The 16,721-nt window shown below is 46.8% G+C and overlaps 1 protein-coding gene across 2 annotated transcripts in view; it reads right to left on the reverse strand.

Annotated features, from left to right (window-relative positions):
• AFAP1L1 (actin filament associated protein 1 like 1) overlaps window positions 1-16,721 on the reverse strand; it is a 119,184-nt gene that overhangs the window by 20,283 nt on the left and 82,180 nt on the right. For both annotated transcript variants that reach the window (XM_015412637.1, XM_015412638.1), the window contains exons 2-7: window positions 13,389-13,517; window positions 9,493-9,576; window positions 6,698-6,795; window positions 3,799-3,910; window positions 2,551-2,649; window positions 1,049-1,260 (exon numbers count right to left, since the gene is read on the reverse strand). In XM_015412637.1, coding sequence (XP_015268123.1) covers window positions 1,049-1,260; window positions 2,551-2,649; window positions 3,799-3,910; window positions 6,698-6,795; window positions 9,493-9,576; window positions 13,389-13,517 — 734 coding nt within the window. The remainder of the gene's footprint in view (window positions 1-1,048; window positions 1,261-2,550; window positions 2,650-3,798; window positions 3,911-6,697; window positions 6,796-9,492; window positions 9,577-13,388; window positions 13,518-16,721) is intronic.

A 16,721-nucleotide genomic window follows, 5' to 3' on the forward strand; every position in this document is an offset into this window, starting at 1 on the left:
CTTCTTGCTTATGGTGTCTATCTCTTTAATTTTTTCATTTGCCTGCTCCACTTTTTTCTCCGTTTCAGTCAGCTGAAGTTGCTATGCTGCAAAGTTTTTATTCATCACGGTCAATTGCTAGTTAATACCATCGAGTTGCTGCATCACCGGCTTGAGCATATCCACCAGGAGTTTGAGGACATCTGCTCCCTCTTCCGGTCTCGGACTCTGACTGCCCGGCTTTGTTTTAAACTTTCTCTGCTGGGCCGCCATCTTTCCTGTTTTGTTTACAGTTTCTGACGCTTCCACACAACTCGGAAAACTCGCCAAACGACTTCGCGATTCAGATAAGTCTCTCAAAACACTTTCAGTTTACTTCCTCCCCTCTCCCCCTTCGTGTCCGTTAACCCTCTTTGCAATCACTGTTTTCAACTGTGCGTGGGGGGGGGAATCACTTTTCAAACTACTCCGTTTTATTCAGAACTCACGTTCATTGTCGGTCAGTTTCTTTGACCACGCTCAGTTTTATGCCATTCCACTCGATCTCCGGTGCTTGTTCTGGTCAGTCCAGCTTATGCCCGAAGGCCACTCAGCGACTGGACCATCGGGGCAGAGGGGAGCCTCAATTCTCCGGCATTACGCCATCGAAGAGGCTACCCCTCAAAAGCCTCCTGGCCTGGAGCCTATCACAAAGGCTGAGGGGGTGTCACTTGAGGTGGCACCCCTCCAGGCTGCCGGTGTGCGAACTTCCCTTCCCCGTTGTGGGAAGAGTGTCTGCCATCACTGTTCCATAGACCGGAAGTCCTGTTTCATAGACCGGAAGGATGAATATTAGGTAGCCTCTACCTGAAGAACCTAAAGCTACATGGCATGCTAACAAATGCCATCCCATTTCACCTATTCGGCAACTTTCACTTAACAGAGTCTGTGCCCCCAAAAGAGAGGGCCTTTCCCACCCAAACCTCTCAGATCCCAAGGTTTTGCTGAAGTATTACCAGGATGCGCTGGCTTTCCTCTCTAAAACATATCCTGCTCTCCTCCACATTCTCTGGCAAAGCCACCAACTCACCAGGAGTCTGTTGTCCTTGATGACAGTCAGCTGCTTAGCCCACTGCCCAAAGCGCTTCTTGCGCAACAGGAACGCACAAATCCTGCAGTCCTTCACCAGGTTCATGGAAGCTTCCTCTGATGGCCACTGGTGCGTTAGCCTCTGGCCTTTTCCATCCTCTTCCTCTTCATCGTAAGACTCATAGGAGCTGCTCATGGCATCAGAGTCATTGTCTACAAAGAAGCAGAGACACTCTCTGTCATCGAGGATGTGCCTGCCCAAATCACCTGTGCCCTGTGTGGAAAAGGGCATCTCCACTGCAAGGGGCTAGTTCTCCTAGCTGCTGTTTTTAAATCAGAAGCTGTCTGACAGGTGACAGGCATTTCTGAAACACATGCACTTCACAACTCCCTTTCTTTCAGAGTTTGCCTATGATACTCACAGGGTAATTTCCAATTCTTGGCAATAAAAAAATGCCTGCAGTTTTTGCACTGTACTTTGTGGATCTCAGCATTGCAGATGTCAGACTAGAATTTGCTCAACTGGAACAAGGCAGGTAGAAGTTACAGGACCAATCTCTACAAACAGATTATCTACAGACAAGGAATCTGGAGACATACATTTTGCCTCAATTGGAGCCAGATTGCAATATACCAAATAGAAATACGCTTGCTATCATGTCTTAATACACTCCAGTCCATTTTTCCCTTCTGAACTCCTGGTTTGAATTTACAAAACATTGGAATTTTTCACTGCATTGTCCCAGTTAAGTTTTCGTTTTTAAAAAAAATATGGTTCCAGTTAAAATAAATGTACTGGATCAAATGATTTCTGTCATTCAAAGCTTGGAGTAAGCTGTACCTTCTTGTAAGTTACAGTGAGTCAGCTGTGATGGAACTAATTTTTTCAGGGATTTGAGAAAGATCTAGGATGCTGTGCAGCCTCTAGAAAGCACTAGGGCAGATATTTCAGCAAGGTAGAGCTTTGCATGTGTTTTCATAGGCTATGGGCTTGGCTGTTGTTCTTAGTGTAGGAGGTAGAAATATAAGGCCCACTGACTGCACAGAGCTCCTGATGAACTGTCTGTTACAATCCCAACATCCATGGAGAAGGAGCAAATTTCTAGTACAAAAGGCTGCAGAGCCAGGCAATTTCTGAACAGGAGTATTGAAAAACATGTACATTAGGCTGCAGAGCCAGGCAATTTCTGAATAGGAGTATTGAAAAACATGTACATTAGTGTGGCTCTGTCTAATAGTCCATGCAGCTGAACAAAGTGCCCAATTCCAGCACAGACTAACAGAAAGCCTTAAGGATACATTGCAACACTTAAGAATAAGGGGATTTGGTACTCATCACTTACTATTCCCTGTAACACACATAGGAGGTATGTCAGTTCCTGCACTGTGACTTTTAGATATACATTGACAACCTCCATTGCTCCCCATTCAATGAACCAACAACTGTTAGGGGAACTCCATTCCCCCTATGGTCCTACCACACATCTTTATTCTGCTACCTACAAGAGTTCTTCTGTTCTCCATTCATCCGGGTGACAGGGTAGTTGCTATCCGCATCTTCGTAATATCCATCTTCTATTGAGTTGGGGGGACTGGAGCTATCTGTATAGATAAAGCAGATGGGACATTTTAAACAGCTGCACAAAGAAAGATTTCCAATACGTGGCAGAGAGGCTGTCAGAGAGATTTCTACTGGAAGGTGGTGCTGAGATGAACGGCAAATTCAGAGCCTTTGCACCAGGCTAACTTTGGAAAGACTGTACAGGAAAGCTTGTACTGCTAGTGACGTTGTAAAAAGAGACAGGCAATGCAGAGAGGGGCTCTATAAAGTCATCTCCCTGAACCTGTTCCCACATGGCTACTAGACGCCACAGCATAGAGTAGAAAGGATACATGCAGAGAGCACCAAGTGATACAGTTCACAACTCCTGCTTGGGGAAAGCTTACTGGTTTTTGACGACTTTTCTGACACTCTCTCCAGGTCACAGAAAGTCTTAAGTAGTACATACCCCCTGTTCACACACTGATGTGTAACCTACTCCTTCCCCCCCCCCACCTAATAGAGTTCAGCACACAGGACAGACTGCCTCTCTAGAACAAAAACCTGCTCTCTCCAAAGCCTCCTCTGCTTGTCTTCTGGGCTTGGCTGAGGCAGGCATTTCCTAGGATATTGGACGGCTGGCCTCACTCATTCCTCATGCTGCTCACAGGGCCAATGCCATGAGATACCCTGCTTTCCAAGCTGTCTTTTTAATTTCTATGTTCACACCCAGGGAGTATGGTTTAGAAGACGTTTCGGAGGGGTACCAGGACATTAATTCAGTCATGAGCCACCAGGACATTTATTCAGTCTTGAGAAACAAGAGCAGGTGTTAGGGTCATTTCTGTGCCCTCCCCTAATCTGTCAGGCAAACTGAGAGAAAGACAGTTCTTAGACAGGCCCTTCACATTCCTGCCGCTCTGGGTTTATGGATACATTTCCTGGCGTGTCTGAGCAAACAACTGCTTATGACATCTGACAGATCAGGGAGGGCAGGAAAGCAGGAAAAAGAGTGTGGCACCCCCACACACACACACGCACGCAATGCCATTTTCCTCCCCGGGGCATACAAATTATAAGTCTGTCACTTGTCAGATACCTAGGAGGAGGCTCTGTTTTCCTAGGCTGATATGGGAGTGCCTGAAAACAAAGCTGTGCCAAGACTGAGGCAGCTGGCTGTTTCTCTTTCCCCCATCACCAGTGAAGCTTACTGTGGGAGGTGATGTACTCAGGGGTTTTGCCCGGGCCCAGTGGCAGTGCTTCCTCATAATAATCTTCAGGGGGAGGGGTCGTCGGCAATGGTGGAGGTGGCTCTCCAGAAACCTGTGACGGGAAAAAAATTGGGGAGGCAGCATGTTATGTTGTGCTGTGTTATTTGACCATGACCGCATATTTAAAAACTTTAGCAATAGGATACATTCAAATAAACATATCTAATATTCTGGCCATGCTGGCTGGTCTCTGCTTATATGCCTAATTGAAGACCGGATGCAGTGTCAGTGTAAGTAAAGCAGCTTACATTACTTCAGGGGGTTCATGGGAAGGAGGGGGTTCATTTTTGAGAAATCAGAAAGTGAAAGGCTTATCCAAAAAGGTTCAGACCACTGAACTGTTTCCCAAGACCACATGGGTTTTGCCAACAGCAATTTGGGGGTGGTGTATAGAGATTGGAGTTCAGAAACAGCAGGCAGACTGCCAGGGTCCTTTCAGCACAGGGAATAAAATCATTTAGTCTTGACCAGGAGCTTTTTGTCTGTGTTTGTGTGTGTCTGGCTGTGCATTACAAAATTCACCTGGGTGCATGGGCAATGACTTATTAAAGGCATACACTGCAGAATGCCAAGCAACAAGAACTGCTCAAGTCAGGGCAAGAAACAGGCTACTTATATGCTCCTTCTCTACTCAAAATGTAGGTTTCCAACTATCTCCACCCTCTTACTGAACAGACCTAGCAGTCTGCCCCCAAACTCTTTACTGGGCTAGAGAGAGACATAAAGAAGGGTTTCAGGTAAGTAACCATGTTGGTCTGAAGCAGAAGAACAATGTTTGAATCTGAGGAAGTGTGCATACATACGAAAGCTCACACCTTGAATCAGGGGTCTTTTCGTAGAAAAAGAGCTGGAGGAGCTCATTAGCATATGGTATGCTAATGAGCTACTAGGCTATTAGCATATGTCATGCCCCCTGACATCACCGGAAGTGATGTCAGAAGGGGAAGCAAAAGGGGGGGAGGCATCTTCAAAAGCCTCCCCTTCCCTTCCCCAGCTGGGGGGGGGAGCAAAGAGAGCTCACTAGAGTTGGGCCACAGAACGAGGAAAGTGGGAAGGAAAGAGAGAGAGTAGAGAGAAGGAAAGAAGGAAGGAAAGAGGGAGAGAAAGAAGAAAAGAAGGAGGGAATGAAAAAGAGAGACGGGAAGAAGGAGGGAAACAGGGAAAGGAGGAAAACAGAGAAGAGAAGAAGGCGGGAAAGAAAGAAAGAGAGAAGGGAAGAATGAGGAAAAGAGAAAAAGGAGAGAAGGAATGGAGGGAATGAAAGAAAGAGAGAAGGAAAGGAGGAAAAGAGAGGAAGGAAGGAAGAGAATGGAAAGAGGGAAAGGAAAAAAGAGGAAGGAAGGCAGAGGAGGGGAAGAGAGGAAGGGAAGGAGGAGGAAAATAGTATAAAAGATGGCAAAAAGAGGGAGGGAGGCTCTCCCACCACCCCCCATCAAGCCCCTGCCACCACCACCCCCGCAGATCTCTTACTTACCGCTTCGGCGGGGGTCGGGGAAGCCGGCGATGGGGCTCTCCTGCTGTCCCCTGAGCCCCAGCGCTCCTGTGCGGCCTGGGAGATGCGGCAACGGGGCTCTCCTGCTGTCCCCTGAGCCGCAGCACTCCTGTGTGGGCCCGGGAGACGCAGCGATGGGGCTCTCCTGCCCTCCCCCGAGCCGCAGCGCTCCTGCGTGGCCTGGGAGATGCAGTGATGGGGCTCTCCTGCTGTACCTTGAGCTGCAGCGCTCCTGCGCGGCCCAGGGGATGCAGAGGTGGGGGTCTCCTGCTGTCCCTCAAGCCGCAGCGCTCCTGCATGACCCAGATGATGTGGAGGCGGGGCTCTCCTGGTGTCCCCGAGCCACAGCGCTCCTGCGTGGCCCAGGGGACATGGTGATGGGGCTCTCCTGCCCTCCCCCGAGCCTCAGCGCTTCTGCGCGGGACCGGGTGATGTGGCAATGGGGCTCTCTGGCCTCCCCTGAGCCGAAATACGGTGAGCTAGGGGCGGGGCTTGCCGATGCACGGGCTCCTGGGCTGCCGGAGCAGTGCTCCGGCGCGTTACAGCCCCAAAAGACCCCTGCCTTGAATAAAACTTTGTTGGTCTTAAAGGCTACTGGGCTCAGATTTTGTTATAAAGAAGAGCTGAAATGGTACACACACATATTTCTTTTGTCTTATTATCCCTCCAGATTAAGCAGGTTTTTAAAGCAATGCAAAAACCCCTCTACCAGAGGCAACAAGGGAATGAATGCTCACACTACAAGGAACAATACTATTTCAGATTGTCCTTCAACTTTCACTTTTAAAAAAGGTGTCCTGTGTCTCCTGCCTCACCCTGCATTCTTCTGTAATTGCAACTCTCTCTCTGCACAGAGACACAGGCAGCATGTGAGTTTTTTTTGAAAAGGACTGGAACACCAGCAAAAGTTCACTCATAATGCAATACTAAACAGAGTTAGGCCTTTCTAAACCCATTGACTCTAATGGACACAGTGTAACTGTTTAGGATTGCATTCTCATCACTGGAATGTATATGGAAGGGATGTAGGACCAGCCAGCATGCATGCTCCTGATGCTTGCCGATGTGTTCTAACCCTAGTAACCCTAGTAACACAAGCAACACATGAAAAGCGAAATGAATGCCAAAACAATATACCCTGCAGCTGATGTGGTAAGCTGTATTTTGCACCCACTCTGCAGTCTGCTTCTTGTTCTTTGTTTCTTCCTCTTTGCATACCTAACAGAATTTCTTGATGTACTGTCCAGCTCCATTGCAGACACCAAGCACCCAAAAGAGATCCACCATTAAAACCCACACAATTAATTATAGTTGGAGTAATACAGAACTGGGCTTGATGCATCTTACATTTTTAGCTGACTGACTCCTGGAAAGCTTCAAGTTGATGCCTTCTTTAGCATCCCCATCATCTTCTTGCATATCCTGAAGGTCACGCAGGTCACAATCTGGAGGAAGATTAGAAGCCAGCAACAATGGAACCAAATGCGCAGTCTCCCTTTTGTGCCAGAGCCTCTTCATTCTTAATTCTACATACTGCCTTGCCCGCCCTCCCTCCCACTATTTTTGCTTGTAACGCTTACAGTGGCATGCGTGTTTAGCCCCTTTTGAATAAGTAGCAAGGCTTGGGAAAGGGGACATTTTTGGAGGCACAAGAAGGGGCTGCTCTCCAATCTTAGGGTGAAGCTGTAGATCAAGGAAATTAATAGCATCCTGGGAAAGGGTCATATAGTTGTGCTGAGGACTTTCTACCTTGACTCTCTGCCATTCTGGACATTTGGGGAAATCATAATTTGGTAGAAGGAACCATTACCATGATACCCAGGGCCACAGGTCATTTCGGGGGGGATCGCGGGGGAACACAGTTCCCCCGGGTGAGGTACGGGGGGCGGGGCACATGACAAAGCCCCGCCCCCTGCTTACGGCCGCCCCGCTTACGGCCCTCATTCAGCCAGGAGGAGGCAGGAGAAGAGGGAGGGTAAGTTGCTTCCTCCCTGCCTCTCCCCACCCCTGCCTGCCTGGGGCCAGGGAGGGCCTTCGTGGGGCTTCCTTGCACTCCCGCTGGCCTTGCAGGTCCACCGCCAGGCCCCTCATGGGGCTCGACAGTAAAGCTGCAATGCCGGTGGTGGCGGCCGGGACCGTTGGGGGCGGGGTGTGTGGCCTTATGACACATTTCCGGTGATGTCAGGGGGTGTGGCATATGCTAATGAGTTATGCTAATGAGCTCCCCTAGCTCTTTTTCTACGAAATGACCCCTGCCCAGGGCCAAACTATACATTATCAGCTCCCCAGACACCTGTGCAAAAAACAGTTGTCAGGCCAGGGGAAATACAATTCACAGTCGTGACATTGGAGGTTTAATTCTTCTTACTGTGCTTTTTAAGTAATGGGTGGGAAGAAAGACAGGTGCCCATACTTTGCCTGCCTTTTTTCTCTGACAAAGCTTCAAATAACGTAGGGAGGTTATTTGCATTCAGGGAAATGATGCTGCAGCAGAACTATTAACTCTCCTTCCCCAGCATTTTGGTTCCAATTAGGGTTGCCATGTCCCCTTGTCCTTTCAGTGGTGAGTGGGTGGGATCCCCGCTTGGGATTCAAGGTCCACGCCACCGCCCCACTCGCTGCAAGCCCCACATTGCCGCTGGGAAATCAGCCCCGCATGCTGTGGCCCCCACCCAAAAAGGGTCTTTTTGCAAGTGGAGCTGCAGCTGGCGACAGCCCCTCTCCCTTCCTGCTAAAAGATTTAAAGGGCCCTCCAGCTGACCGGCGGGCCACGTGCTTCCTGCTGGTCAGTGTGACACCCTTTAAATCTCTGCTGGAGGGGAGGGAGAGGGGTGGCCATGGCTTGTGGGTGGGGTTTTCCCTGCCGGCCAGCTGGCCAGGGCAGATTGGAGCCCCCAGAAATAGGGGAACTCCTGCCCAGACCTGGGGGCTGGCAACCCTAGTTCTAATTCATATCCTCCCTTCGACTGATTGCTTGTTGTAACTGAATTAAATTTTGGAGATCTGAGTATGGCTGTGCACCACAATGGCTCTTAGCCTGGACAGCGCAGAATGATAACTACTTTCGGGTATGCATAATGGAGGGATCTATAGGTATTAAAAGATTTAGGGATTAGGAAAAAATGAAAAATTTTGTTTTAGGACTATCAAATTAAAGGTAAAGGTTCCCTTGCTCGAAAGCCAGTCGAATCCGACTCTAGGGTTGCGGTGCTCATCTCCGTTTCATAGCCGAAGAGCCAGCGCTGTCCGAAGACCTTTCTGTGGTCATGTGGCCGGCATGACTAAACACCAAGGCGCACGGAATGCTGTTACCTTCCCACAGAAGTGGTACCTATTTATCTACTTGCAATTTCTTGCTTTCAAACTGCTTAGTTGGCAGGAGCTGGAACTAGAGACGGGAGCTCACTCCGTCATGCGGCACACTCGAGTCTCGAACTGCTGAACTACCGACCTTCCACAGCCTGCAGTTCAGCATCAACCACTTGAGCCACCACAGCTCCTACTATCAAATTAGCATTGTTTCAATTTTTCTTCCATATCTTCCCTGATGTATTCCAAAACTGTATATAAGCCAATAGGTTGCTTAATACCCACAGTGTAAAGAAAGCATACATTGATCTGGTAGGCATTTGAATTACAAAAGCAATTCAGTGCCATGTATGGATGCACAGTTCTCTTCTATTGCAATAGCTGAATATTTGTCAAGGTTCCTACTTAATTCCTTATGGAATTGCCTCATGAGAATTATTAGAGGGAGAGACTGAGAAGTACCCTTCGTTTCTAGACTCATGCAAAGAAGAGCAGGATGGCTAGCGCCACAGATTTCTTCTGCAGCGCATAAGCCATAACCAGTAGGGTTGTCCAGCTCTGGGTTGGGAAATACTTGGAGATTTTAGGGATGGAGCTTGAAGAGGGCAGGGCTTGGGGAGGACAGGGACTTCAAAGGGATACAATGTGGCCATTTGCTCCAGGTGAACTGATCTGTTGCCTGGAGATCAGCTGTAATCCCAGGAGATTTCCAACCATCCCCTGGCAACCCTAATAACCAGTGATCCCAGACAAATAAGGACCATCAAACACATGTGGGAAGCAGGGATTGTCTGGGCAAGAGGCATTAAATTGGAGTAGCTCACAGTACTTACCAAATTCTTCAAAAAGTGACTCCACAAAGCTAGTGCCGTTGTGTAACGTTGCTGTATTCACATACATGTAATTTATCTCCTTTTCTGCAAGGCAAAAAGGGTATTACTACCAATGATACATCAAAGACTGCTCGAGACCTCTGAGTTTTCATACTTTGCAAACTTCAGGCATTCTCAGCTCATACGTGCCACGCCTACTGGACCTTATCATTGGTCTGCACCACTGTAAATATACCCACCTCCTATATATACCTAAACATTTTTACTATGACCAGTAGTAGTGGGGAAATAGTCTTTCAGAAATGAGTGTCTGCCATTATTGATATTTTCATGGAGGTGCCTCAGTAAACTTCCAAGGAACCTTTGGGACACAGTTTGACAATCACTGTTGCTTTAGAACACAAGTTTGAAAACCTCTGCTCCAGACCTATAGGGAAATGCAGAAACACAGATTTGCCCTCTGACAGGACTATGGATCCCACACCTGAATCTCAAGTTTATCACTTTCCAAGTAAGCTATAGGGTGGATCCACAAGAACCAGAAGATGCAGTTTTGGTTCCATGTCTGATTCACAAAATCCAAATGGAGTTTGGATCAACTGCATTTACCAAATATGTCCCATGAGTCTGGCCATGTTTTTGTTAGCATAGCAGTAAAGCTGACACCTGCTGAATGAATTCTGTGTTCACATTCTCCAGTCCATTAACACAAGTGGTTCCCTCCCCAAAGGAGCCACTGCTACTTGAATTTCAGCCAAAATAATCAGGAGGTGCCCACATACTGATTTCATACAAAGAAGAAGAGCAAAATCACTGCTAATATATTCGGAGCCAGCAAGGAAAAAGAGAAAGAGTTGAGCAAGAAATACAGAGCAAGAATAAGAAGCCATTTTCTTCTTCTGGAAATGGCCATACCATGGAGTCATTTTTAAGTGCTGCTGAAGGGTTAACAGATCTGCTGGATATTGCAGAGGGATGACAGAAACACTTCCTGATGAGGGAGGAGAAGCCATTCATTCTTCCCATGGAAATATCCTCTCTCAGCAGAAAACAGCCAACCGGAAAGCTACTGGGAACACATATTTCCACAGGAAATACAGAACAATTCCTGTCCAGTTACAGCAGGGCCAAATATTTCCCACTGCTTGGGGAAGGGGGGGGGAGAGTTCAAGAGCTACAGGTGCCTTCTCTCTCTCTCTCTCTCACTCACTCACACACACACAGAGCCTACTCCATTTCCTGGGGACACTATTGTTATGAAATTCATCCAGCAATTTCCCCACAGGTAGAAGTGCTGCTATCATTCTAGGAAATATGGGACACTAAAAGTGGAATGGGGTATATTATCCATCTTCGAAAGCCTCTTGTCTCATCTGCCAGGCACAGGAGGCTTTCATAAATATTGAGAAGAGTTTCACATGTACCCACAGGACACAGATAAATAAAAAAGGATAGAACAGCTTGCCAAGGACTGTTTAATGCTTGTTAATTTCTGCTCCTCAAGGTCAGATGGAGGACTCCGTCTGCAGGGAATGCTCCACCAGAGGGAGTCATGTACCTCTCTCAATAAAGGACTACACTTAGCATATCGCACTATGAAAAATAGCTATTAAATGAAGAATCAGGAGCAGGTGAAATACTTAGACCCCACAATTTCACAAGTGCAACAGATCCCATTCTGCTTTCTTCACAATGAAAAGCAGAGCTAAAGAAAGAGACTTCACAAAGCTAAACAACACTTTCCCCCTACACTCTGTCCTTGTTTTATATATGCTGCAAGTGCTGTCCTTCAGCCTCTGAAGAGAGCCTTATCAGTGGCTTGAATTAGCAGCTTCTTCCATTCAGAGTTCAAACAGACCAGACAAAGAACACATGCTTTGTTCCATCCACGAAACAGAAACTGTGGCCTTGTGTGGCCTCAATTTTCTTCCCCAAGGCCAGGTAATAAAGGGAGAGTATCTGAACCCTTCAACGGCCACTAAATTTCGCTATTCAAAACCAGGCTCCCTGCTTTCTACCTTACAAAACTTAAGGTGGCTTACAATATGAACAGAACAAAACCTATAAAAATACATAAAATATGAATTAGAATGACAATTTACAATGAATGAATAGAGGAAAGTAAATTAATTAAATTAATCAAATGCAACCCTAAATAAATCCATCTTCAGCTGCCTCCTACAGATCAAAAGTGAGGGGGCCAGGCACACCTCCCTGGGGAGGCCGTTCCATAATTGTGGGGCTGCCACCAAAAAAGGCTTCTCTCGGGTACCCAACAGACAAGCTTCTTTGATGGATGGGACAGTCAGGAGGGCCTCTCCATGTGATCTCAGCTCCTGGGCAGGAATGTTCTATTATTATTGTTAACATTTTAATGTGTTCTTTTCAAAAACACATCCCCCTCCCTTAAAATGTTAACAACAGAACAGGAAGCCCATTTTCGATTAGTGAAACTCAATGGAAGTTGAAAGGTTAAATAACCTCTCCTTTTCCTGCATAGCCCTGAGGCAAACTGATATTGCAGGAGCCTACAATTTGCATTTTGTGAATGCAACCAAACATGTGATCCTCCTCTAATCTCTTTGAGCTGTTAGAGACAAGGCTTCTGGTGTCCAGCAGTGCAATCCTCAACAGATTTACACCCCTGAGCCCATGAACTAAAAAAAAGTATAACACTGTTTAGCCCTGACCTGGATAGCCCAGGCTACATCTTGGAAGCTAAACAGGGTTGGCCCTGGTCAGTATTTGGATGGGAGGCCACCAAGGAATACCAGGGTCACTACGCCAAGGCAGGCAATGGCAAATTACCTGTGAACATCTCTTGCCTTGAAAACCTTATGGGGTTTCCATAAGTCAGCAGCCCCACAATTATGGAATAACCTCCCCAGGGAGGTGTGCCTGGCCCTCTTACTGTTTAGGAGGGACAGGAAGTCCCTTGTCTTAATTTCATAAACTCAGTATGTGACCCAAGGTAAGCCAATACCTTTTAGTCCCAGCCATTCATCTGACATGTGATGATAATATTCACCTACCTTACAGAGCTGTTTTAAGATTTATAACAAGACAAATTTCATGTTGCACCTTGAAAGTGTTATACAAACACTAAGCATTATTATTATTAAGAGCCAAACAAGATCAAATTCTGGATAAGCGTGACAGAAGGAGCACCTGCATGGGCCCCAATTCAGACAGGGGTCATGGTGTGTGTGTGTGAATGGAGTGGGGGAGAGAAGAGCTTTGGCTCTTCTACCTTTGCAGATTTTTTAATGATGGCTGACCACCCCCTTGAGCTGCTATCTCCTGGTGTCGCACTGGGTTTGGTCCTATGTCTGCTATCCATTTGCTATGGGCAGAGTGCAGCTAAATGTAGCCTTTTGCCTACAGAATCCTCCAGAACCACCCTGACAGGATCTTCTTCAAAGGGGCAAGACATAGGCCTTGATGCTGGCCAAATACTCTTTACCTGTCATGAACCCAAAGAACCCACCCATGCCATTCCTTCACAATTATGGGTTGTACACGAGTCCTTTACAGACTGAAGCTTGTACTAGCATGTGAACAACTGGGAACAGCAGGTGAGGAACAGAGAGTTTCCCTTGGATAGAGTTGCCAGATTCTGTGCAGCTGCCAGAATCTACCAATGTACAGTGTTGATTTAGTGACACATATTTGCTTTTTTAATTCTCTTAATGGAAGACTGTATATATTCTTATAACCAATCTGTTAAGGTGTTTTTTATTTTGCAAGACCATGACAGCAATAAATTATTGATTGGTTGATTTCCCTTGTACGTTAGAGTTGATTAGTTCTTAAGACTGACACAAATAGCAGGAGGAGGAAAGAGATAAGGAAAGGGTTGATCGGCAGGGGTAAAAACAGAAGCAAGAGTTTCTGACCTGTTGGGGGCTGCAGTTTCTGCAAGATGTTCGAGACTGCTGTCTTCTTCTCCATTGTGGTAGAGCTCAAGTATTCATGGTCCAACAACTTAAGTAGTACATTAAGCTCTGGAAGGAGTTGATCCAGCACTGTGGGCAAAAAAAGAGACAGCACACTGTCAGAGTCCAGCCACCTCTACCAGTGCCATATGGAATTTAAGAAATGGACCTGATAAAAGAGTGCCAAGAAGGGGAAGAAAGAGAAAAATTCTGGGCTCCCCTGGTTAAGGTTGCCAGGTTGTCACCAGGAGAAGTTGCCAGTATCTGTAAATGCAGAGATAACCTGCAGCCATTGCACGTCCCACCCCATTTCTCCACAGTATCCTTTCTTCTACTGGATGGAACCAGCAGAGCTCTGGCTCTGACATATAACAAGCAGAGTGACAGGTCTCCTGGATGAATGGAGTAGGACATGCAAAATCTGTTGCCATACACAGTGCATTCAGGAATATTGGTCTACTAGGAGTAATGCCCATTGTGGGAAGAAATACAACGAGATCTAGAAGGAAGCGTCAAATGAGTGTCCCGACTGTGGCTGGTGGGGCGTCAGAGGGAAGCGGAAAATGGAGGGAGGCAAGCCATGTTTCTTTCCTTCTGCTTAGCTATAAGGGCTGTCTCAAGTCATTTTGCTGCCCCATGTGGGCAGAATGGGAGGACAGCCTCATAATAACAGATATGGTTCTTTCCACCTCTGACTTGTTTTTTGAGGGGGAGGGGGGTGTTATGCAGTGGCAGCTAAGGTAGAAAAGCACATCCTCCTGTGCCATGTTTTCTGGGTTCCAAGGGTCTGGAAAGTAGTTCCATAGCTGATTACACGGTTGCCAACTCTGGGTTGGTAAACACCTGTAGATTTGAGGGGTAGAGCTTGGGGAGGGCAGGATTTGGGGTGGGGAGGGACCTCAGTAGGGTATAATGCCATAGAATCCACTGCCCAAAGCAGCCATTGTCTCCAGGAGAACTGATCTTGGTCATCTGGACATCAGTTTTAATAGCTGGAGATCTCCAGGTGCCGCCTGGAGGTTGGCTTATGTTAATTTGGGGCTATGCAGTCACAGCTAAGGTAGAAAAGCACCTCCTCCTGTGCCACGTTTTCTGGGTTCCAAGGGTCTGGAAAGTAGTTCCATAGCTGATTACACGGTTGCCAACTCTGGGTTGGTAAATACTGTAGATTTGAGGGGTAGAGCCTGGGGAGGGCAGGGTTTGGGGTGGGGAGGATCCTCAGCAGGGTATAATGCTATAGAATTCACTCCCCAAAGCAGCCATTGTCTCCAGGGGAACTGATCTTGATCATCTGGACATCAGTTTTAATAGCTGGAGATCTCCAGGTGCCGCCTAGAGGTTGGCTTATGTTAATTTGCGGCTATGCACTCACAGCTAAGGTAGAAAAGCACCTCCTTCTGTGCCACGTTTTCTGGGTACCAAGGGTCTGGAAAGTGGTTCCATAGCCAATTACACGGTTGCCAATTCTGGGTTGGGAAATACCTGTAGATTTGAGGGGTAGAGCCTGGGGAGGGCAGGGTTTGTAAAGCAGTTGTAATTCTGAGTGATCTTCAGCCCTCACCTGGAGATTTGCAACCATGGTTTCCCCCAACAGACACTAAGGGGAAATTTATTTTACCTCAGAACATCAATAGCAAACTGTTTAGAATGTTAGAGGGAAAGGCCAGTGAGGCCGCATATGCAAACGACCTCTGTGTTCCGAGGCAAAGGCGAATCAGGCCACATATGCAAATGACCTCTGTGTTCTGACTGGCTGTGGGGGGGGGGAGAGGAACAGTAAACTGTTCAGAATGTTGGAGGCAGGACTCAGGCAAAGCGGCCAGTGGATAGGGAGACCCTCTGAATGACAGATCAGAGAGCAAACTGATTTTGGAGCGTGTTGGAATGTTCAGGGGAATCCATGACCAAAATAGAATTATATATACCAGAGGATATGCAGCCACACATTTCAAAGACTTAAGAGGAGACTGTGATTTCCACCAATCCCCCCCCCCCACAACAGAACCCCACTTTGCCCCTTCACTGTTCCTGTGGGCCTACTAACCAACAGGAACAAATTTTGGGCAATTCAGTGGGCTGCAGCCGAATGGGGGAAAACAACGGAAACTGTTGCCCCTCTTAAGTGCCCTTAACTCTTGGGAATAGAGTGGTTGAAGAAGGCAATGGTACCATCCCTGGGAAGTGATCTGGCAACCTTTTACCTTGCTTGGGAAAATCCAGACCAGGGATTATTTTAATAGGATGCACAACTTCTAACAAGAGCTTTTAGAGTTAGGCAATAATGAAATAATATTTTCTGGGTCCTGGAGAAAGGTTTTTAAATCTAAGGGCCTCCATCTCCAACAGAGCAAAGGACCTCAGTACAATGTTATTAATGCAAGTCTACACATCCACCGACATTAAGCAACCACCAGGTCATAGCCATGTATGTATCTTAGAAAGAAGCCAAGAGATACTAGAGGAGAAAAAGCCAGTTGAAACACAGTTGCTAGCTTCTTTCACTAAATGAAAAGGCCTCACTGTAAGGTCTACACAAATAAGGTAGGAATATCAGTTTATTTTGATGAGTAATTAATTATGACATTGTTCCCTAGGGTTGCCAGGTTTTAAACTGGTCCCTCAGCTATCCTTTTAATATCAGCTAGCTCAGCGAAAATTATCAGGTGATGTATTTTAGCTCCAACATGAAAATCTTCATTTGCTTATTTGTACATATTAAATATCGGGCATTTTCCCCCTGGCCCACTGGCCACCTTTGTGTCCCCTTCCCCCTCATGGCAGGTGCACATGAAGATGAATCTTACGTTTTCTTGCTCTTAGGGGAATGCCGCTCCCTTAAATAAGCTGAAGGTTTTATCAGGATAGTGCCCTTGCATGTGCCTCATCATAGCCCAAAAGCATTACTTGTGGAACCTTTCTACAAAGTAACCTTCCTTGCAGAACCATGCTCACATGCTACATGCTCAGAGCCAGAACATTTAATCAGAATTATGGATATGGGGAGAGGCAGAAAGGGATCTCCCTAAAATCATTCTGTAACTGTGCCAGTTACATGCCCTGACACATTTGCTGTCCCATCTGGCCTTACTGCTCTGACAATCTGCATCCTGTAATTATTGTTAGTATTTTAGAACGCCTATGTAAGGAAGCCCTTGAATGATTGGAGACAGAGATTGCCTCCCTTACATTCAACAAAGATTGCTTGTTCCTTTGCACATCCAATAGTGACACCATGCAGGTTACAACATAATATAGTCACCCAACATAAAACTGCACACCTTATAAGTGTACTGC

This window comes from Gekko japonicus, unplaced genomic scaffold, assembly GCF_001447785.1.
Source record: "Gekko japonicus isolate JY-2015 unplaced genomic scaffold, Gekko_japonicus_V1.1 scaffold222, whole genome shotgun sequence".
Lineage (NCBI taxonomy): Eukaryota > Metazoa > Chordata > Lepidosauria > Squamata > Gekkonidae > Gekko > Gekko japonicus.